General features: G+C 47.4%; 1 protein-coding gene across 4 annotated transcripts in view; it reads right to left on the reverse strand.

Annotated features, from left to right (window-relative positions):
• Positions 1 to 24,219, reverse strand: part of GDAP1L1 (ganglioside induced differentiation associated protein 1 like 1) — a 35,812-nt gene that overhangs the window by 8,034 nt on the left and 3,559 nt on the right. Inside the window, exons 1-5 of one of the 4 annotated variants that reach the window (XM_039498611.1) lie at positions 16,534 to 16,788; positions 15,827 to 16,019; positions 11,249 to 11,422; positions 2,604 to 2,701; positions 1,683 to 1,797 (exon numbers count right to left, since the gene is read on the reverse strand). In XM_039498611.1, coding sequence (XP_039354545.1) covers positions 1,683 to 1,797; positions 2,604 to 2,701; positions 11,249 to 11,422; positions 15,827 to 16,019; positions 16,534 to 16,539 — 586 coding nt within the window. In that variant the 5' untranslated portion in view covers positions 16,540 to 16,788. Of the gene's footprint in view, positions 1 to 1,682; positions 1,798 to 2,603; positions 2,702 to 11,248; positions 11,423 to 15,826; positions 16,020 to 16,188; positions 16,230 to 16,533; positions 16,789 to 23,713; positions 23,900 to 24,219 lie in introns of those variants that run through there. The other 3 variants (XM_039498612.1, XM_039498609.1, XM_039498610.1) reach the window with 3 other exon arrangements.

Below are 24,219 nucleotides of genomic sequence, written 5' to 3' on the forward strand. Positions count from 1 at the left end.
GGTTTACAGGCTTGTAACTGTGAGGGTCGCCTCTGGAGCCCTTTTTAAAAATTGGCATTATATTAGCTACCCTCCAGTCATCGTTACCGAGGCTGATTTAAGTGATAGATTACAAACCACAGTTCGTGGGAATATTTTTCTCCCCCTTGGTTTTTTTGTTTTTTTTTTGCTGTTTGCATCCATAATCATTGAGGTCTGGTTTACACTACAGAGTTAGGTCAATGTAAGGCAGCTTAAGTCTCCCTAGATCTGTAAGCGTCCACACTAAAATGTAGCTCCCATCGGTGTAACTCGCCCACTACGCTGATGTAATAACTCCGCCTCCGTGAGAGGTGTAGTGCTTAGGTCGATGTAGTTAGGGTGACGGAGTGCCAATGTAGACACTGTGCTGCTTACATTGACTGTTGCTGTCTTTCAGAAGCCGTCCCACAATGCCCCGCACTGACAAATTGACACAAGAGCTCCTGACGAGGACATGCACCGCTGACACAAGGAGTGTAGTCTGGACATGCAAAAGAGATTCAATTACTGTGGTGGCTGGATGTCGATGTAACTTAGGTTGACTTAATTTTGTAGTGTTGACTTGCCCGGACTATCTTACAATATGCTATCACTTTGGACCTTTTGTGTGATTCCCCCAGTCCGAAGGCATTTCACAAACGAGTCACTGGGCATGAACAGAAGCTTTCTTGAATTAAACAAACACCGATGATTTACAAAGCCATACACCAAAGCCTGCACAGGCCAATGCTAAAATACACTGACAAGGCCACTTATGAGAAATGTCATGTTTACGCGGAAAAGGCCCACCTTCAATCCCCCACTGCCTGAGCAACGAAGGCTGTTCAATCCCTCTCTGCAGAGAGTGCCCTGCTGTGTAACCCAGGAACACTGGTTTATTTAGCTCTTTCTAATGCAGCAGTGTATTTCCAAACCCTACTCAATGCATCTGAGCAGAATTCCTTGTTCCCCTCCTACTGCACGAGAAATGGGACTGTTCCAGGTGTTTTCAGATACGCTCCTGGCCTCCCTGAAGTTGCTTCACTGATCATAGTTCCTCACAAGCTTCTTTGGGCCTCATACACAAACTATTGTTACTTTGCAATGGACTCAGCCACAACTGGAGCAGAGGAAGTTCCTCTGCCCCACCCCAGCTCTGTCATTTTCCAGGGTCACTGTGTAATGTCAAAGCAGCTCTCACCACAACCTCGCTTCCCTTGTAGGCATGTTCGAAGGGTGGAGCAGTCGATCTGAATGGCGAATGACAAGCCACACCACTGACATTTCATCATAGCAGTTGAGTGCAATTGCTCCTCTGCCTCTGAACTTTCATCTGGTTTCTTGGGTAGTTCATTATGAGGTATCATCACGCGGCCAGCAGAGGGAAGTGAAAATAGGGAGAGAGGGATGTGTGGAACCATGTAACCTGGGCATCTGAGATCAGCAGGGAGGCCTTAACCCTTTGTGTGCTGCACCACACAGGTGTTACTTCCCAGGTGGTGCCTCCCAAGGCATTGAAACAAAGCCACCCCAGGGATAAGGGTGACTACGGTAACGAGAAGGGAACGCCTCACAGTAAACTCTGGATGAGAGGCTGTGACTGTTGTGGCGCTGCAAAGCTACTGCTCTACTGGGCCAGTGCTTCAGCAGTGCCGTACAAAACACCTCACAAAGCTGCCTACCTTGATACTCGAGTTTCCTCTTCTCCAGCTCGGCCTCAATCTGGTCTAGCACCATTCCCAGCTCGCCAAGGATTTTCTTCAAGTAGCTCACATTGTCATGTTCCAAGATCTTGGCCTAAACAAAAGCCAAAGGTTTACACGAAATGGGTGGCCCTGAGACCGTACGTTCCTTGTCCAGGTGCTCTTGGCACTTGAATGGGTGCAATGCAGAACATACGCAGCACCTTCTAAACCCCTTCATCATTCTAGTTATTCAACAGCTGCAGGAGGAGTTCACCACACTCTGGAGAGAAGATTCATCTATGTAAAAGTGACCCCCTGCTGAGACCTACTCAACCATGGGGAGGCGACTTCCATTTTAGCCCAGCTCAGCACAGTTCCTACTAGCTTTGGCTAAGATGGCTTCCAGCTCAGCAGCACGGCTCCTCACGGCTCAGCAAGGGGTGGAGGCCTCCCGGGTGAGACTAGTACAGCTGAGCTCTTGCCACTTTGGCCAGGGGAAGCAACTCCCCAGTAAGAGCAGCTCAGCAGAGCTCCGACTGGATCAGCCATAGAGGGGCAGCCTTTGGGCTCACATAACGGAGCTGCTTCCTGGAGACCACACAAGCCCCAGATGGCATCCCAGTTGCAGTAAAATTCAGGATGCCCCACTGTGAGTCCAGCCCCAGAGAGGGGTGAGGGGAAAGAGAGGCTCTATTCGTGGTTTCAACTCACTTGGGAGTCTGGTCCCCAGGTGGTACAGACACAACATCAGGGTGACTTGGGAGGAAATATTCAGCACTTTAGAATGGACCCAAATGCTTCCCCAGTCTCTCAGTAGTATCAGGGCCCCAGCAATGGGCACCCTGGGCTGTTCTTTGGGGTCCACCCTCCCTCTCCCTCCTAGAAATAAAGTCCCATGCGTTGCTGTAGACGTCTTACCATGAGTTTCTTCTGTTTGGAAAGGTATGGCTCGGTCAGCTGGGGCTCCCCTTCGTAGTCCAGCTTCATCAGCTCCGTGCTGGCGTTAGCTAAGTGTCCTGGGGGGAGACAGAAGGACAATTCGGGGGAGCTGTTGCATCCTCTCGCACTGCGGATGGAAGGCTAGTTTCAGCAGCGGTGATGCCGACCTGGCAGTGTGAGAAAAGAGCCTCATTCTGGCTATGAAACTGTCATTCTCCCCGCAGTCATTACACCAGGAAAAGTAGTTTCTACTGCACACATGTCTGTATAGTGGCCTCATTCAGCCTTGGTGCAAAGAGGTGTAACTTTAGGTCTAACTTCAAGACTTGTACCACTCTGGGTGGGGGGCAGAATCCAGATCTTCTTGCAGCCAAAAACTGCAGCTGCCCATGGACCTTGTGGTTTGTGCAAATACTGGTAAAAAACATGAAGGTAGATCCCCAGGGAAACTGGTAACGTTCTACTGAAATCAGTGTACACCAAGTAAGGATCTGGCCCATTAACTGTCACAGCAAATATTTGCTGAGCCATTTTGTTCAGCTCTGGCGGGTTTACCCTTGGCGAGTGTAATTGATAGGGATTTGCAAGCATCATCTAGAGACCCGTTTGAAAACAAGGCCGTTAGTCTATAAATCACCTTGAGGTGCAGTTCATTTGCATAAAAAGTGCTACGTGAATATGCAAGAATTTACAGTACCAGACAGCACGTCAGCATATGTGTAAATCCTATTGAAACGGGGGCTTTTCTCAATCTGGGCCAGGTCAGGCAAAATTCTGTTCTCAGTCACGCTGGTGGTTTCCATGCAGTTACTCCGGATTTTACAGAAGTGTAACTGAGAACTGAATCTGGTTTGTTAATCATGATGATCACTGATAATTAATAAGCAACAGCCTGATTTAAGCTAGAGATGGGAACACTTTTCATTTTGAGCAAGAAGCCTGGCTAGCTCCATTGTACCAGGAAGATACATACTACCCCATCAGCAAGGAGTACTAATAGCCTCCCTGGGCACGTCGATGGTCCAAGCCTGACCCTGCATGCCTTTGGGATCCCAAACTCCCAGTGGAGTTACTGGGATTTGGGGATGTGGCAGGAAGGCAGGACTTGGCCTATAACAAGGATTGGCAACCTTTGGCATGCGACCCGTCAGGCAGGCTGAGGGATATGCTGGCCGCCGCTTCCCGCAGTCCCATTGGCCTGGAACAGCGAACCGCGGCCAGTGGGAGCTGCGATCGGCCGAACCTGCGGACGCTGCAGGTAAACAAACCAGCCCGACCCACCAGCGGATTTCCCTGACGTGCCACGTGCCAAAGGCTGCTGATCCTTGGCCTATAATAACAACACCTTAAGTATAGATAGATGTACAGCAAGGTATGCAGTGCACATTCACCCTTCCTCTGAGAATCACATATCCAGGACACTTTGCTTTTGGTAGCAGATGAAGCAGTGAACAGGTTACTAGATTAAAAGCAGACACCTCTGGAGGCGCCTCAGTGAATAAGATAGCCCAGTAATGACTCTCTCCCCCCTCGCTTTTATGTGCCTCCCTTAAATGATCACTGGTAATTATGACAACATCAATGGTTCAGCAAGATGCAGGGCTAGTCTATAAATCAGCCTCTGACTTTCCCTTCATTCCCCAGCACAGCCAGAGTGATTAATGCCTGTACAGTATCACAGCCAGCCCACTGCTCATCTCCTCGAAAGGGGTGAGGTGTACCTGGCATAGTTAAATTTGTTAGTCTCTAAGGTGCCACAAGTACTCCTGTTCTTTTGGCGGATACAGACTAACACGGCTGCTACTCTGAAACCTGGCATAGCTGTCTAGGGTTGTTGGAACCATTAGGAAAGGGATAGATAAGACAATTGAAAATATCATAATGCCACTATGTAGATCCATGGTGCTCTCAGACATTGAATACTGCCTGAAGGTCTGGTCACTGTATCTCAAAGATGATCTATTAGAATTGTAAAAGGTGCAGAAGGGCAACAAAAATGATAAGGGGTACGGAGCAGCTTCCATACAAGGAGATTAAGAAGATTGGGACTGTTCATTTTAGAAAAGAGACGACTAAGGGGAGATACGATAGAGGTCTATAAAATCATGACTGGTATGGAGAAAGTGAATAAGGAAGTGTTATGTACCCCTTCACGCAACAAAAGAACTAGGCTCACCCCATGAAATCAATAGGCAGCAGGTTTAAAACAAACAAAAGGAAGTACTTCTTCCCACAACGCACAATCAGCCTGTGGAACGTGTTGCCAGGGATGTTGTGAAAATCAGAAATATAACTTGGTTCAAAAAAGAATTAAAGGAATTCATGGAAGATAAGTCCATCAATGGGTATAAGCCAACATGGTCAGGGATGCAACCTCATGCTCTAGGTGTCCCTACATTTCCAACTGCCAGAAGCTGGGACTGGACGACAAGGGATGGATCACTTGATAATTGCCCTGTTCTGTTCATTCTCTCTGAAGCATCTGGCACTGGCCACTGACTGAAGACAGGATTCCATTGGTCTGACCCAGTATGGCCATTCTTATGTTCTTACACTGGTACAAATCCCCATGGCAAGAACGTACCATTTTGCTCCTCTTGAACAACCCCCATGACTCAGCACAGAAATAAGGAGTCCGGGATCTCTCTGGATTCAGATGCACCTCTCCTCATATCACAGAGCGACCTGCTGCAAGCAGTCCTTGCCCCAGGCAATACACTGTTCCTAACACCATGCAGGACAGCTGGGGGTGCATACCAAAGAATGAGAGAAGGCAATTCTGTGGGGGATAACACACTGCAGAAAATGCCAAGTCAGTTTACCAAGTCATGCCTCTTACCTGCGGCCCAAGGGCAGCCCTTGCTGAAACATACCTGCTGTACGTTTCAAGCACTTACCAGCTGGTAAACAGTAAGCTGGCCTCAACCTTAACAATAGTGGTGGCACAGTCCCAATATAATAATAAAAGCTAAATGCCATGTCATCCCCTAGCAGGTTCATCCCAGCCCCAGTGGACTTCAAATGATTATCAGCCCTTCATTTTCTCTTCTGGATTCCTGTTAGACTGCCAGCATATATACTTTTTAAAGCTTTCCTGAACACTTGCTGCTGCATACCTTGTGCCTGCAGCTTTGTCCCCATCAGATCAGCAGTTTGTGTTATGTTCTTTTCACCCTCATTTGCCTTGTGCATACAAAATAGACATTGCTGGGACCTTTATAAGAGCTGAACAAATGGTTTATTAATTACAAAGTTTACCCTTGAAATTCTGTACATCTGTGCCCCTATGAGCCCCTCAATGCCATTGTCATGTAATAGCAACTCCTATCAAGCCTGACAAACTCACTACACCTAACACATTGCTGTCATGATATTTATCTACAGAGAATGTTGTGTGAGATATCAAACGAAAGTCAGTGACACACTGGTCATTTATATCACTTTGAAGTGTATGTATTAACACTATATTAGGAACTACCGATATTATGCTTTAAAGTCTGTGACCAGAGAAAGGGAGAAATAGGTTTTCTTCCAGACAAGAGGCAGGATAGTTATCTCCCTGTCTCTAATGTAAATTGAGCAGGTGATGCCAGAGACAATGGGCAGTTCATTTGCATCAGAGATAAACAGGAGGAACAAATTAACATGAGAATGTGAACTCAGCATGGGAAGACGCTGGAGTCTGAATGCCAGGGGTTCATCCTGACAGTGGTGACAAAGACAATAAACGTGGGGGGAATACAGGGAGAAGCAAAAGGAATTTTGGTGATCCACCATTGAGGGAACAAAGACGTCAGCGCTCTTTGCATCCATGAACTCTGGATCCCCCACCATATGGGTTGGTGATGCTAAGAAGTAGTGGTAGGTGAGAAAACTGCCTTAAGACAAGGTTTGTAGCCTGCCAAGTTTAGTTACTCAAAAGCTCATTATACTTTTGTTTTATTTATAATCAGTTTGTTCCTATTATCCTTGCTCATTATCACTTAGATCTCTGTCCACTATTAATAAACCTGTTATTCATTTTACTATAAGTTTATCCCAGTGCAATGTTTTCACGTAAAGTGCGAAACCTCTGCTGAGCCAACAGGCTGGTGTGTATACTGTCTCTTTGGAGACAGCAGACTTGGAAATCTCTGGGAGTGTCCAGTGGCAGGGGCTGGACACTGCAGAGGAATGCACTTCTGGGGGGGGGTTGGGGACAAGGGTGTATCAAGCATGACGTGCAAGGAAAAGAGGGCTGGCAGAGTCCTAGGGAACTTGGTTGGCTGGCTAGCAACCTGGGGTGACACCCACAAATCTCTCTCTTGCTAAGGCAAAGGGGTAACAAGGTCACCTGGAGTTCCGGTAACCCCGAGAAAGCATCTCAACATCTACCTCTGAAGCAAGGAGTACTCAGTCAGTCCTGTTCATCCTACATCCTTCTCTCTTTGTTCTGCATCTCTCTTCCACTGATCAGGCAACTGCCCAGCAGCTTCTGTCCAAAATGCATCCTGGCTTTCTGGTTCTGACAACCACTGATCCAATGCCTGGTCTAATCCCAACCCTAGAGAACTTCTTTTAGGCACACAACTGGAAGCCTTTTACTTCATCTTCTGTGCACTAAGCTGTGGGCAGCCAACACCATTGTCATCAAGTCTTCATAGACACACTGCACAGTATTCTGTGTTTGTCCAGTGCCTAGCTCCGAGGGGCTACTGCAATATAAATAGATACTGATAATTGTCACCATGCTCCAAAATCACAAGGTGGTACTCAGTAAATTGCAGTAGTGGCACTAACTTAACCAGTAGAAGGGACTGCTATCCACATGAGCAGATCTGCTTCCACCCATCAGAAAGCAATAGTGTACGTGTGCACACAGAAACACATACATGTGATGGAGTGCAACCATCTCAGCATAAGAAACCTACTGATGTCAAGAAAGAGCCCACCATACACACTGACCAATAGGAAGACTTGAGAAGGGAATGAGATAGAAAAGAAGGTGGAGATTAACCTGAGGTGCACAGATACTACAGTGATGGGGCCTGATAAGTAGCCCAGATAGACCGACACTGAGGAATCAAGGAACCTTCTCGGAGTAACAAAGGGTGTTTGTGGCAAAGCCAGGAATAGAATGAAGGGGGCCTGTCTCCTCGTCTCCCCATGTCGATTGCTAGACAACCTTTTCTGAGGCAGACTCTGCAGTGATGGAATTGTTAGTGCAGGGGGCCTGAATTATTGTTCCATCAAGGTGGAAAGCCAAAACTGAGTTCAATGTTGTTGAGAATGTAGGGGAAATGATCTCTCCCATTGACTTCAGTGGGGCTAGGAGTTGACCCCCTGTGTTTAGCACTGTGGTTAGACCTGTTTCACTGCATTAATATTCTTTGGTTCTTTATATCCTCTAGAATTCCCCCTTTCCCTTTCACTTCACTGACAAGGGAAGAAATGTTCTTGTGTTTCTCAACAGTATATCGTAAGCACCAGTTTCTTCTGTGCTTGACTCTTCCTGGTATAATTCTCATCAGCTTGGTTTCTCATCCTAGACTTCATTAGCCTTATTCTGGATTTAAACCGGCTCCACTGAGAGTTCAATTTGGCCCTATGTGTGCCAATGGGATATTTTCATGAGCAGATTGGACTTTCTAATACACCCTTTACGTGCTTAGGGCATGTCCTGGATGTGAAGCCTCAGGACCGAGAGCAGGGGGGAAGTCTAGGTCAGATCACAAAAGAACTTCAGTGAGGGCGGAAGGGAGAAGACTTCAAGGTGCCTGTGGCACAAGGAAAAGGCAGGGTGGAGATGCAAAGGCGCATATGAGAAGATGGGAGATGGGGAGCCCCTATGAGAAAAGGCTGTGACTGCATGTGAGAGAATCCCAGCTAGATGGGGATGGGACACAAACAGCAAAGACCCTGAAGAAAATCTGACAGAGAAGGACATTGTCAACAGCAGATGTCTGATTGTCTGTGATACATGAGCCCAGCTTAATTCCAGATCCTAGGATGGGCTTGTCAAAGGTAAAAAATCTTTCTATTTGTAAACTGTGATCCATGAGCCATTCTGATCCAGAGTCCTTCAGAGACAATAACGGTGGGGCCCTCCAGTGTCATTCTGAAACGGCACTTCCCAGAGGAGAACTGTAGTCCTTGCAGCTGAGTTATATTAAGTATTGTCAATGTTTCATGAATGCTTGAAGGTCAAGTACACAGTCTTACGTCGCTTCATCCAGTGTCTGTAATTAAATCCCTGTTCAGTCTCCCCTGTATGACCTTTAAATTATTGAAAATAATAATGAAATAGCCCACTGGAGGTGGGGGGAAGGAGAGGAAGAAGGAGAGCAGGAGAGCGCGCACATGAAAAAAAGCAGAGCAGCAGGGAGAAAGTAAACGAGACAAAGAGAGGGAGGAAAGAGAGGCTGTGATTTGGACACTTGATGTGGTCCACTATGATATTCCCCCTCCTGCCCAAAGCAAAAGTACTTGGGCTTCATGGGAGGCAGTAGGCAGTCTTTGGGGGTTGAGTCCATCCCCCAACCCACAGGCAGGCCACAGGGTTAATATACCCTTCACCCCCTCACTCACACACCCATGGCTTCTATTCCACCTACCTGGGCCTCTTCCACACACAGCCCTGCACCCATGCTGGCCTGTTTAGTACTGGCGTGGATCCCCCTCCATGGTGCAAAGGGGGGCAGATAATCCCTTTGTGGCCAGGACTCCAAAGTCTGTACTCGCCAAAATGCACCGCCTCACTGGGGCGTAAGGTTCAAAGGGCTTTCTTAGTCCTCATGAATGGACAGCACATGTTAGACTGGAATGTGCTTGGCAAGCACGGAAACCCGGGCTCTAAGCGCGTGCAGTGCGTGCCCTGTTTGACCCAGTCTCTGGGCTGTAAAGTGCGGGATAACAATCTCTCCTAGCTGTGCCCCCTCAGCAATAACAGCTAATGCATCCAAGTGCAGTATGCTTTATAAAATAATGAAGGGCACAGCATGTCCTCCACCTGCATGTATGAATAAAACATCTGCAAAGGGCCCAGTAATGTTGGTACTGGACGCGTGGAGTCTGATCCCTCTGAACCGCAACTAGATGGACTCCTACCCTCTGTCCCAAAGGCTGCAGTCGATTTCTCTGTCTCCTTTCCAGACCATCTGCTACCTTGGTTGTTTGGAATCAGAACCACCAAGCCATAATTATCTCAAGTGAATTCAATGCCACAGAAAGCCGTAAAGAGGCTACTCACTGGCTGAGCATCTTAGTTATGGGTAACTGGCAGAATGTAGTGCCTGGATGTTAGCCACTCTGGGTCAGGTTCAGTTCTGGCTTAAAATAATGCAACTCCCCTGAAGCCCAACAGACTAGCACCTGCTTGCGCCAGGGCTGGACCTGGCCCTTTGGGGTTTTATGTCTGTGTCTATTATGATGACAGGGCTTTGACAGCAGCTCTTCTTGATGCTGACAGTGCACTCCATTGCACACTCAGTGCCTGGTCATGAGAGCAGTACTGCAGCTCCTATCGCAGCAGGTTCACAATCTCCATCTGCTCTCTGGTGACAGGCTACAAATATCCTACAGGAAAGAGACAATCATCTTGGAGAGGATGATAAGCCCCATCTGGGATCCTGTGAGCAGTGCCCTGGGCAGCACCCTGCAGGAAGATTATTGTCCTAGAGAAGGGGACCCAGAAGGAAGCAGGGGTGATACTATGTCTGGAGGATCTAATGGTCCCATCCTGAAAGGTGCTGGCTACCCTCCATTTTCTCACTGTCTCACAGGGAACCAGGGATGCTCCTCGCTACTCAGCAGTTGATTGTGAGTAGAGTTGTGCAGGAACTGGAATTTCCATTTAGCAAAATGAAAAATCACAATGTTCCATTTCAAAAATGCCAAAATGGAATGTTCCAACATTATCAAAACAAAATTTTGACATGATCCCCTGGAAAGTAGCAGGTTCAACTAAATGGCATTTTCCAATGGAAAAACATTCTGTCCAAAAGGTTTCTACCAGCTCTCGCCGTAAGCTCTGCGGAATGGTCAAGGGTTGATTCATCATGGGAAAAGGAGACCGAGATTTTCAAAGTGGCAGGATTTCCATTGCTTCACGAGATATATTTTCCACCCTGGCGAGGGGCACAGTGTAAAATGTGGGTGACTTGGAACTCATGCAGAATGGCTTTGAACCAAAGGGAATAAACATCTGGAGTAAAGCTCCCGGAGAAGGCAACTGAAGTAAAGAGCGTACAGGAGTCTGAGTGACACCTGGCATTTGCTTCCAGAGAAGCCAGCGTATTGGGTCAGTAAGCCACTAGACTGGCTCCTGTTCTTCAAGTAAGAGTTCTGCTCTGTCTCCTGGGCACACTGCTGAGCCCATCTGTTTGAGCAGGCCCCGATGGAGGGCTGAAGTCACTGACGGTGAAATGTAGTCACATGACCAAATGATGCGCAGTAGCACAGGGGAAAGAAGTGCTGCTGCTTTGGTTAATTTACTCTGCATCTCCTATGCCCTTGTGTTTTTAAATGTGTGTCAACAGCACCTGTCAGTGTGGAGTCTGCATAGGGCCAAGATAGAAAGAAATAAACATTCCACACCATCCCACTGTTCACTAGCGGTACGCAGTCCTGCTAAAGAGGCAACTTACTGCGGATTTCAGCTGTAGCGTACTTTGGAATCATGGAGTCAGTGGTGAGCTCGGGATGGAGGATACAGCCGTGAGTGTAGGCATCCATGGGGAGTGAGTCCAGGAGCTCTCTGTACTGCACCACTCTTGTGTGAAGAATGCTCCCGGCCTCGGGGATCAGCTGGGTAACATTTTCTGAAACATGGAACAAAAAGTTGGCATTGGTTACAGCTACGAAACATCAACTTGTTCCCATGTGACTTGATTGTCCCCAGGCCACTGGGATGATCAAAGATTGATTTAGGGGGGCTCATTACTTCCTGTTTTGCGACACTGGTTTGTGTTTAGCATGTGCTAGTTCTGATTAGAGATGGAATCAAACCATTAATTGAAACACTTTCCTGGGGCTCAAGTGAAATTAACCCTGGAGCTAAGCCCTCCTGGGTTTGTTTGGACTGGTCCCTCTGATGCACTGGTTGATTAGGTTGATCATGTACAGTATGCCCTCCCCCGCACCCATTGAGAGTAAATGTTCAGGGCCTGGGTCTTACAGTTAATGAGTATCTGCAGCTCTCATTGACTTCAGTGGTGGTTACGAAGTCTCTGTATCTCTAAACATCAGGTGCTGAGTTCTGTTCCCAGGAAAGCAAACTGGCACCAAACCTGTACCTGGAATTGATGGGATTTTCCAAATCCCCTGTGTATGGAGTTCTAGGGCAACAGAACTATTTTGTGATGCTCTTTATTCCAAGTGCAGTCTCTTGCCCAATCAGTGCACAGACACAGACCCAGCAACTCTCTATAGACCAGATCCACCACATGTGCTTTAGCTGTATGCTAATTTCTGGGTGCTCACTGGGGCACTGCCAAGCACCCACAATCGTAACACTCAATAATAACAGCAATACTTAGTACTTATATGGCACTTTACATCTTCATAGTTCTGCTCTAATATTAACTACTGTAAGGTCAGCCCTGGCTGCGTTATGCAGTGTGTCATCAGCCCACACTCACGACACATTCACATCTGTGTGTGTGCTCTCTCTTCCTAACTGACAACATTCAGCTCCTTCTCTCCTTGCCAAAAAGTGTGACTTAGTGGCCTGATTTTCAAAGCCTCAGCCCCCTGGGGTTGTTTACAATGGCATGTCTAATATATGCACGTAATTACTGTGAGTGCACATGCAAATCACATGCAAACAGACTCTTCTGATCATCTTCAAGCAGTCTCAGTAATTATGCACACACCTTAGGCATACTGTGGCACAGGCATCTTTGCCAACAGCCCTTGGCTGCGGGGTTTCTAAGAAAAGAGGCTCACGATGTCTGAAAGCTGACTGTGCCTGCCTTTTCTAGCCAAAAGCTGGTTGTGGTATCTGAATGGCTTTGTACCACCAATACAGGGTTTTGTACGTGTCAGGGGATTTTGCAGGTGCTTCCTGGAAACCCAGTGAAAATGTGGCCCCAAAAAATCACTGAGGATTTAAACAATTCCTGGAGAACATCTGATTTCTTCTCAGCTGTGACTGGTTGAAATCTTCCACTGGTCCCATGATTTCCATTTCCTTGCACCAAGCACAGAGTCAAACCAGGAGGTCCTCCTCATTCTGGTTTTACTCGGCCTGAACTCTGGCAAACTCTCACTGACTTCTATGGGTGTTTGAGCATGAGCCCCAAGATTTGGGTTATAGCAATAGCCATGGTACATCCTCACACTGAAAAGCATATCAGACTTAGTAGCTGGTATGTAGTGCTCTGCATCTCAAGCCCTGTTTAAAACCTAATTAAACCTCATCACTTCCCTCTGAGGTGGGTAAGTAAGTGCTATCAGCATCAATGGGAAGGGCTTGTCCTGAGAGATAAGTGAGCTGGCTATTCCCTAGGATAATATAAATCTAGACTCTATAAAGTACTAGTAAATGCTCTATAGGGAACATTCCTGGCCCCCAGGGATGAACTGGGTGGGACCAAGCAAGGCGTCTCCATTGATAGTTTTGGGGATTCTATCACATTAAACCCTTTCCCACTGAATTTTTCAGACTGAGAGATTTTCATAGCTTCTAAATATGATGTGGTTGAGCCGAAGTCCCTCATGGGGCTGCTAGTTTGCCGTTCACCTTCATGCTGTCCTTGGACCAAGTACAAGAGACTGGATCCCAGCCACAAATGGGGACTTTTCATTTGAGAACAACCACCAATGGAATGAAATAACACTAATACAGAATCCCTAGAGTACATGCTTCCATGTGGCTCCCAGCCAACATCGCAGCAGTTCATGCCGAGGTTTCCCGGGCTGGAACCCAATGTATTCAGAATAGCCAGCCCTTCAAGCAAGGCTATTCAGTAACCACACTGAAATGCAACAGCTCTGGCTGTGGACCCACTCCCTTCAGCTGGTGTGGGAGGCATTAGCTCACCGGAATGGCACCTGTTCTCCCTGTTGGTTGCTGAACTAACTCCACATATTGGCCCGATTGCTGCTGATGCCATGTTATATGTGACCTCACAGGGTATGGCTGGTAACTAACAGAGCTAGGCTCTGCTTCAAGCCTGCGACAAAATGAAGCCTTGCAGATATTTATCCTTAGTATAAAGAGCCCTTCCAGGATTGAAACATTTTTATACGGTGAGTGATTTGTCTCGCCAGCGTCAGCCTCTAAAGACTGGCATTGCAGGCAAAGCCAGAATGGGCTGGACATGATTCCAGAGCTTGTTAATATGGCTAATAGAACTGCTAACCAGGGTCAGAGCACCTTTTTCCCCTTCCCACCCCCTGCCCCAGCACCATGGCAGATCTGTAATTATCTATCACTTTAGGAGCTGTTCCATGTCACTGGCTAGGTCAATGCCTTCTGCTGGTGACAGGATGCTATCTCATGTGCATCTTCTGCCCTCCTTTAGATGTGTGCAACCCTAATGGAGACCGTGCAAAGTCACATCTGTAAGGGGGAGCTCACTGGGGATTAGAAATTGGTGGGGTTGCATTAATAAAACAGAATATAGCCCACTGAGCCAAGTGCCTGAGAACCAAATCTGGTTCCAAATCTGGTGCCTGGTCCATAAGCAGGAACCTCTGGGAAGCTAGGAGGGTTGGGGACAAGTGGTCCTTTGCTTTGTTTAAGATGCATTTGTTGAAACGCTGAGGATTCAGCAAGACCAGCCCATTCAACTAAACCTAAAAGAAGGCCTCTGATTGAGTGGGGAACCTTCCTGCTTTTGCTGAATGCCTTCTCTGAGCAGCGAGAGAAGGGAGTGCTGGAGCCAAGGAGAGGAGGACAGCGGCTGATCTGCCAAGACTCCCTTGTTTTTGGAATCTATTTTAAGAAGGTTTTTAAAGTCTCTCCATTCCTAAGGTGACAGGCTTTGGGATGAGTGTCATGATGACAGAGTTAAAACCTCCCTCCCAAGCCTTTGAAGTCTCCCGGCTTACTCATCCCAGTCTGACAGCCCTGAACTGGCCAGCTCTGCTCTGACAAATGAAGGGAACTCAGGAAAGCATTGGTGAGTCATTGCCTCAGAGCTGGGCCCTCTCTCTCTGCACCCGTGGGGTGAAGCACCAGGGCAGGGCAGTGTGGGGGAGCTCGCTCTGCCACTAACCAGGCTGCATTTGCTCTGGATAAATAAAGGGATTCACTCCCCAGGGCTGGCAATACTGTGCTGCTCACTAGCACTACATTCATGTAACACCAAATATAAACATCTCCCCTCCTTAACAGCTGCCATCCCCTTTCATTTCCTCCATACTGGCAATATACCAACCTGTCCTCCGACTGCAGTCACCAGCTCAACCCCAACAAAGCCCTTCCCAGGCACATTCCAGGGAGAGGAACGTCAGAGCCCGGCGCTACTGGCCAGGACACCAGGGCAAGCTGCTTTTGGCAGGCTATGAAAGCTTCGCGTCAGACAGTGTGACATCCCACTGGGTGGCAAAACTCTGCAGGACTATTAGGTCTAAGCAGAGGTTGAGCAAAAACCACAACTGGCATTGATTTTGCCAAACCTCATTGGCCTGGCCAGTTCAGAGCTAGGCCCCATTTTATCCAAACTCGTAAAGGTTGTTGAGGTGGAGAGTTGAATAAGTGGTTCCAGTTTCACCCCATCTCTGCACATGAACTCTCATAATGACGATGCACAGAAATAATAGAGTTGTCACAGCTGGGGATGGTGAAGAGGCCTGGAACACAGCCCAAAACTCAAACCAAATACAAAAACAGTAGTCCTGCTGGGAGCCTGGCTCATAAAGGAGAATGGGGACACGAGGGGCATGAACTACAACTCCCATGAGGCACTGTGGTGACATTTCCAAATTGAAATGTTTGGTTTTCAACTGCAAGTTTTCAGTTTCGGCTGACAACTTTTTGGTTTTGGAATGTTTTGTTGTCAAAGAAAAGCTAAAGTTTTCCTTGAAGAGCAAACACTTTTCACCAACGAAAAGAACGAGGAGTACTTGTGGCACCTTAGAGACTAACAGATTTATTTGAGCATAAGCTTTTGTGGGCTAAAACCCACTTCCTTTTCACCAACTGTTTCCTTGAGCCGAAACTCAATTTTCCATCAAAACCCCATTTTGATGATGAATTTTGACCCACCCCTCCTCACCTCCTGTGAAGTTCTTCTCCATGTAGTCGATGATCTGGTTGTAGTCGCTGATGATATTGTCTCCATGGATAATCACGGGCACCTCCTCCCCGAGGTTGAGACGCATGAACCAGGGCTCCTTGTGCTCAGTCAGGGGCATGCTGACATCCCGCTCCTCGCATGGCAGCCCCTTCTCCGCGATGACCAGGCGGACCTACAGCAGGAAGCAAGGGCAGAGAAGTCTCATTGCTGCCCAGTGGGTTCTGCATATGGTCTCCCATACCCACAGGACAGTGATGCTCAGCTTTGGGGCCCTGTGTTTGTAGCATTCACAAGGCTGATTGGAGCTCCTCTTACCAACGGGCATTCAGCAGAGTGCCCACCCTGGGATTATTCCTCGAGCCACTTGACACGTACTATGTAGTAGGACATCAGGAGGAGCCCTGAGCCCAACATACCAGAGTCTCTGGCATCTCTCCCAGCAGCCAAGAAGGAGATAGAAGGCAGAGGAAATATTTTGTTACCCAGTCTCAGAGAATCACAGAAACTTATTATTTATATTATAATTTCTAGGACCAGCCATCATGGAGCAGGACCCTGTTGTTCTAGGTGCTGTACAACATAGAACAGACAGCCCCTCCCCCAAAGAGCTTACAATCTAAATAGAAGACCAGACAACAGATGAATACAGACTAATGGAGGAAAGGAAACAATGAGACCATATTGACCAGCATGATAGGCAGTAGTCTCTGCACACTTGCAGTCAAGTGTTTTGTAGGCCTGGTAGCGAAGGAGAGCTGTAAGGAGGGTTTTGAAGGTGGATAATGAATTGGGTTTGTGGAAGTTTATGGGGAGCTTCTCCTAGGCATGAGGGGCAGCTTGGGAGAAAGCGCGAAGGTGCTCGTTTGAAAATTTAACGAGTGATGGCAGCTGACATCACGGGCTGATCAGAGACAGGCATAATCTCAGCATGCTGTCCTCCTCTTGTGCCATTATGTTTCATCACAATGGCGCCTCCGAACGTGGTATCCCTGAGGCACAATGACACGCCATGATGCACACATTGCAAATCTAGGACAGGACCGCATGAGGTGATTGTCGGGCACCTCCCTTACATGCCAAAGTGGCTGGCGTCACTTATACATGGAGTATCGTTGCCACAGCAGGGGAAGGCTCACTATTTTCCTCATTCCTGCCAGTCAGTGCTCCCTTGGGAATATTTCTGGTTCCAAAAGCAGAGAGGAGTGTCATGGGAAGAGGAGAATGCAAATGTCCAACAGGGAGAATCCTGCCACGTATTGCAATCCCCTTCTCATTCCCTTTGTTTTCCTAGCACTAGCTTTCTCCCTGTCCCTCCATGGGGTCAGAGAGCCTTATACGCCACAGCTCCTGTTCTGTGAGTCTCCAGCCATCCCTCCACCTTGTATCTCTTTCCTCCTTTGCCTCTGTTCGCTTCCTGACTCCTATTATTTATCCCTGTGAAGGATTTGGGGTGATATACTTTGTATGAAGATGCTGTAAATAAAGGTCCCGTGTATCCTGTAACCTGTAGTTTCTCTCTTTCCTTTCTCCTGGCCCTCGTTGCTAGAGACATTTTGCATTATAGAAGGGTCTGGCTTCGTGAATGCTCCTGCTACATGGTTAGAGCAGGGAACTGGGAGCCAAGACTAATTAGTTCTGATGATTTTATGTTTTCTTCCAGGTCATTGATAAAAATGTTAAATAGAGTAGGGCCAAAAACCAATCCCTGTGGAACCTCACTGGAAACACACCTGCTTGATTGCAATTCCCTGTTTACAATTATATTTTGAGACCTATCAGTTAGCCAGTTTTTAATCCATTTATTGTGAGCCATGTTAATTTGATATTCTAGTTTTTGAATCAAAATGCTGTGCTTTTGTGCTTGTGTGTGTATCTGCGTAACAGGGCTTGTCTCTGTGAATGTGCACATTTCTGTGTGCTTCTCTGTGAGAATGGCAGATACCCATGTGTGTTAAAGCAAAGCATCTTGCTGAAGTTCAGCCATGCACTGCTCGCACTCCTTGGACCAAAAGGTTTGGACTAATCAGATCTCTGTGCTTTAGCTCAGACTGTGTCCTGACTTATCACTATCAGCTGGTAAAGGCCAGTGAATGCTTATAAAGCCCTTAAGCCTCTGTGTGATTGGATTTATGGTTTTATCACCCAATTATCAGTTGCACTGTGAGAGTGGTGTTTTGATCTGCCAATCTAGCCCCGCTCCCTTCCAACACTGGGATCTGCTGAGACAGGAAGACATACTGCGCATTTCTACACCACCCACACTACTCAGCAGTTTCGCTCATGGGGAGCACGACTCAGACACTTTATCTGGCTTCTCCATCTTTCGCTGCTCCTTATGTGTTTCTCTTTAAGGTACAGATGGTCACCCCTGGAAATCTTCCTAAAGCTGCCAGAGAGAAAACAGTGCCATACCTAGTACAGTTCAAATGCCTGTCTTAGGGTGATGGTAGGCACCATATTGCTCCCATGTGCCCAGATGGTGCACATACAGAGCTACTGGATCTCATTTAGGGAGGCTCCCAAATTCTTGTTGTATGACCCCAGTTCCCAGCTTCATGGGCTGAGCAGGTCTAAACTCAGCGTCATAATAAATACTATCACCTGGAGCTTACACAGCACTTTTCAGCCAGAGATCTCAAGTCACCTTAGAAAGGAACATCATTATCATTACCCCCATTTTACAGATGTGGAAACTGAGGCAGAAAGAAACCCAGCAGACCACGGAACAGAACCCAGCTCTTCTGAGTCCTAAGCCAGTGCCCTAACTACAGAGCTCCTCTGCTTGAATACAAAGCCTTAGGAGGATCCGTGCCATTTAGAGCCATCCTCTGACACCATTGAGATGGCTTAATAGCTCCTTTGCCAAATCCCTCCTTTCTGCTAGTGGAGGAGGTGTGGCCTGGAAAAAGGGAAACAGCCAATGCCACCTGTGTGTGAGTGACCCCCAAATGCTGCATCACCCCCATGAGGCCATTGGCAGGTGGTACAGGGATCAGCCAAAGGGTCCATCCCAGAACACACCTAACCCAGGAGCACCATGGAGACACATAGGTGGCTTAAAGAACCTTTGCACGCCCAGTCCTGAGCTGTTCTGTATATGCATCCCTCACTTCTGTATCTCACCCTTTACATGGCTTTTGGACACCAGGCTTGGCTTCTTCTTCTGAGTCGGGGAGGTCAGGGGTTTAGATCAGTGAGTGTCCTGGCTTCTTTGGGCAGCTGTGCCAATTTTCCACTCCAGGCCCTTGGCAGAACCATAGTACCCATTGCCTCCCATTCAGCTGTGCGCTCTAACCTGCCAGAGGGGTTGAGCTGCTACAAAACTGACTCCCAATGCAGTGAGCAGCACATGCATCATGCAGGTTGAACTGTGCACAGCTGAATGGGAGGCAGGCAGTGAGGGCCTCATCCTTAGGGTAGGGAACAGTCAGGGAGCCTGGAGTACCAGCCACAAAAGCGTGGCCCATCACACTGTCCATCCAGCTTTTTTAGAGGCACCCAGTCCTGTTTCATTTGCACCCTCACGTACAAAATTGCACTGAGACTTGATTTGTTGTTTTTTTTGTTATTTGTCAGATCTTCCTAGGCACATGGAACATGAAGCAGTTATATTTTTCCAGGCACTCAACAAATTGCCCTGATGCATAGTATTAATACCAGGATGTTTGTTTTCTACTTGTTCTAAATAAAAATAACTCCAGGGGTGACAGGTGGGCTGTGACATGGGAATGGGAGATGTGAGTTCTGTTCCTGACTCTGCCACAGACTTTCCATGTGAACGTGGGTAAATAACTAAACCTCTGTGCCTCAGTTTCCCCATCTGTAAAATTGGAACAATGATAGCAACCACATAGGGGCAGGAGGATTTGAGATCGAATTAGTAACACTTCATGTGGAAAACATTAGAGAAGTGCAAAGTATAACGTGTATAAAATGCACTGACCAACATTTTCAAACCCACTTGTTCAATATTAGACCACCAAGCCCATACTTAAGGTTCTGATTTTCAAAGGGTGCTGAACAGTCACAACTCCCATTGACTTCTAGAAGAGTTGTGGGTGCTCAGCACCTCTAAAAATCAGGCCACTTAATTTAGAATCCGTAATGTGAACGTAGGAGTCTAATTTTAGACATGCAGGTTTTGAAAATGTTCACCACTATGACTTAAGTAGGGCACACTAGTAAAAAACAAACAAACTGGTGTGACACCTAGGCAGGTGCCTAACACACAACTTCTGAATTAAAAACAAACAAGCAATTGTTTTCTTACAACTAGAATTTGCTAAAAATAAAACTTTAAAAAAATAGCATTTTTTAATTAGAGCCTCCAAACAAAGAGTTTGCAGAACTAGCAATTAATTATTTACAGGAGCGACCATTTATTTTTTCCTTTTAACATAAAACAAGTAAAAGCCTGTACCCCTTGTGTTCAGATTCCTCGCTCTCGGCCCCTGTCTTGCGGAAAGGGAATTAAACCCCACAAGGGACAGTGCTGGGATAACCGGTCCTGCCACTGAGGACAGTTGCCCCATTCCCCTTTTCTAATCAGTGAGCCATTAAGAAGCCAGTGGCCTGTTCTAGAGCTGACAAGAGAAGCAGAGCTTGCAGCAGGGGTCACCACACATGTCCAGCAGGTCTGGTGCCAACTGTGCCCATCCCTGGCACAGCAATCTGCTACCCATCGTTACCTGACTGTAGTCAGCAGGTGCTTTGTGTTTCTGTAGCACCTCCCCCATCCCAAGCTCTCCGAGCATCTTCTAAACATTAAGGAATGAAACCTCACAGCCCCACTGTGAGGTAGGTCAGTGGGTGCGATTATCCTCGTTTTGCAGCTGGGGGATTGAGGCCTGGAGTGGGAAGTGACTTGCCCAAGGTCACACTGTAAATAAGTGCCAAAACCACAAATGGACTCTAAGGCTTCTACTCCCAGAGTTGTCCATTAACCACTAGACCATGCTTCCTCCCTGGATGTGGAAGAGGCTTCCACTCAAGCTAAGGGAGAACCACCATGAGCTCAGACTCCATTTCAGAGCCCGGAGTGGAAGAGGATTCTTATGATAATAAGCACTGGCGTGCTGGGACAAGTCTCTCTCTACGAAATAACCTTTGGTGCATTTTGGTTCTGATGTAAGCAGCAAGCTCGACAGCCCTGGAGACGGAGCTCCTCTAGTCACAGAACACGCACAGCAGCAGGGCAGCCTTCCCACACTCAGCACCCTCCACCAGTGTAGCTCCACCCTGACTACAGGCCAGGAGCTGCATCTAGGCTAAGAGAAGAATTCAGTCTATCAGGCTTATTCAGTTCTTGAACTCTCAGCTGAGGCTGCCGAGAAGGAGGGTGTTCAGACCAATTGCTATGGCAATTTTTATCACATAGAAACCTAAGCTGCTAGGAACTGGACTAAGACCCACCAACTCGTTTCATACAAGCGACACCAAAGAGCTGTTGGAAGGGAATTACTTTGGGTTACAACTGACCTGGGCTGGATTTGAACTGATCACCAAGCTGTGAAGGGCTCGCTAATCAAAGCAGTCCCCTGAATCTCCATGTCAGCTGCTGAGAAACCGCCTGTAATAGCCTACAAGGGATTCTGCCACCAGATCCAGCCACCTTGCCTAGCTAGACTATTTCTTTAGAAAAATCATAGGTCTGGGTTCCAGATGTGCACAGCTGTATAAGAGCCACTGACAATACGTCTGCATCCCAGAGACCTAGGGTGAAATCCTGGCCCCACTGAAGTCCAGGGGTGTTTTGCCATTGACAACTCACCCCTGAGGCCTGAGGGGGACCATCAATTAACGGAAGAAGGTCCAAGGGCTGGTTTAGAAACACTGGGCCAAATTTATACCTTGTGTTCCTAACCCAGCTGGGTTATACAGGAATGAATCTGGCTCTTTGGCTTGTGCAGGTTACCCTGCTTCCCTCCTCATCTCCGCCAGCTTGTTTCTGGCAGGCTGGAGGAGACCGTCTTATGCTCTGGCCAGGGTGCTGAACGGGGAGGCTGGACCCAAACCTAGAACAAGGAACCCCAGGCATTTCTTTGCCCGGCGCTAGATCAGGTGGCCTGGCTGCGCGTAGCACGTCAGAGTATTTCTATCATCAGGCGTCTGCCCAGAAATTTGAAGTTTTTTATTGTGCCAGACACCGTGATTGAAAGAAGAAACCTTTTCAAATGAGAAGCCTACTTCGCAGCAGTGAGGGCCAAATCAGGGGTTCAGCAGATGCTCCCCACGTCTTAGGGTTTGCCCCTGGAATCCCACCCGATTAGTCAATATTCAACAACCGTGGCAGCAAGATCTGTGTAATTAGTCAGGGAGACAGGGGATTGGAAACTGCTTTACTCCTAGAGGACTTTTAACAACACCTCTAACATAAAGGAAATTTCCTATCAGAAAGAGGGTTTGAAGGATATTTGAATATCTGGCATGGATCTGCTTTCTCCGGCGTGCTGTGTCCATTACACTTACATGTACAGTACTATGCGCTGTAATAGTTAGCAGGTTGTCTTGCTAGTTAATCCCTAGTTACAGTGAACATGTTTCAGGGTGTTATTTCTTTGCAAGTGACTTTAAAAAAATCAGATTGGGATTTCAATAAATAATATGAGCTCGTGCACTGTGACTTTAAAATGTGCCCTATAGTGTTCATGGAGTGGTTCTGGCAGAGGTAGGGCTGGGCCTGGATTGGTTGTAGAAAATCCTGTGTGAGTGGCTGGTTAACTGTTTCCCTCCCAGTGCTGGGAGACAAATGAGAAAAGCAATAGATAAGGATACAAATAGCAACCTCCCAAAAGGGACATTGCAATGCAGGGAAGGAAGGAACGATGGGAGTCAGATTGTTTACCCTAAAGACTCAGCTCTGCTAATGCAGAATAAGCACTTTAGTTAGAAGAGTGGGAAGAAAGGACTCAACATTTGTAGACATCTGGCTGCACTGTGCGCCCCAGGATTTCTCTGTGCACACACACAAGCCTGTCCCCGTCCCCCCCCCCCCCGCCCTCACACACAGCCTCCCTGAATGTGCCTGGGGTGAAGGGAGAACATTCTGCTCTCATGGGAACCCAGGGCCCTTGAAGCTTGAAAACTTTATGTTCACCTTCTCCGCTATGAATAATTCAGCTCACATATATAATGAATGTAAGGAGAACAACTGGGGCTGTTGGTGACTATGAAAATAAGGTCAGGTTTGTTGAACACTGGCTGCTATCCTGAGCTGCAGAATAGAACATTCACTATTGACTGGAGAATATGATTGAGTGTTATTTGTTACCAAAATCCATGCATGGCAGCTCTGAACTGACTCAGGTAGTCGAGGGAACAGGATTTCAGTAGCATTGCTGCAGCATCAGGAGCAAATGCATTGTTTGGCACAGTGCTGAGCCCTCTTTTCAAATCCATGGATACAATTCTGTACCAGGATGTATAGGAACGAATGGTGACCATTGTACATATGGCTACCATCCCCTCCCCCAACACCAGGAGAGTCCTAGCTAGCCAATATTTCAATGCAATTGTCTTTGTCTACCCTTCTCCCTCTCAGGTGAGATTCAGGTGAAGCAGGATCATAAATCAGAAACATCTCCCAGTACAAAATCTGACCCCAGAGCAAAGGCAGAATTACAGTGAAACCCCCGACCCCCCCACACACACATTCCAGTCACCCGACAGAGTCTGTCAAAATGCAGAAATACAGGCACAAAACACACCGCTATTTAGATATTCTGGTTGCCAGCTGCACCCCTATTCATCTCTGAATAGCCAAGCTACTCATCCTACAAAACACCCATCCAAGCCATTTTCCCAAGGCAGGGATATGCCCTGGATCTTGGAGGTGATTCTTCCCTGGGAATTCAGCATAGCATTTACCTTTTGTGAGCTGAAAGACTGGGTCCAGTGATACAAAACCAGCCTATCCTTGGATCTGAGAGCGGGGTCTGTTGGGTCCTGGCTGTCCTCAACCTCCGCAGATTTCCCTGCATCATTCTCAAGAGCTGAAATGGGCCACCAGCTGCAGTTGGTGGGAGTAGCATTGTTGGGAGTCGCCATGACAGCCTGAGATTGGAAGAACAGGAGAAGGAGAGAGCAGCGGCAGCTGCACTATCCAAGCATCACATGGGCTCATGGAAACAGCATCATTACTCAAGCAAGTGGACTGAATTTCATTACACACTCGGTATTAGGTGGGGAACGCCAGGCAGCAGAATCAGAATCTGATTTTACAAAGGAAGGGGATTGTGTGTGTGAAATCACAGCCCGTTTACACTCATGGCAGGGCTTCCACTGAAACATGCTACACTGGGCATGCATTGTTTCATTGGAACAGATCAGAAACAGTCTCTGCTACCTGTGCTACCAACGCGGGAGTCCACATG

This window comes from Mauremys reevesii, linkage group 13 (assembly GCF_016161935.1).
Source record: "Mauremys reevesii isolate NIE-2019 linkage group 13, ASM1616193v1, whole genome shotgun sequence".
Taxonomy (NCBI): domain Eukaryota; kingdom Metazoa; phylum Chordata; order Testudines; family Geoemydidae; genus Mauremys; species Mauremys reevesii.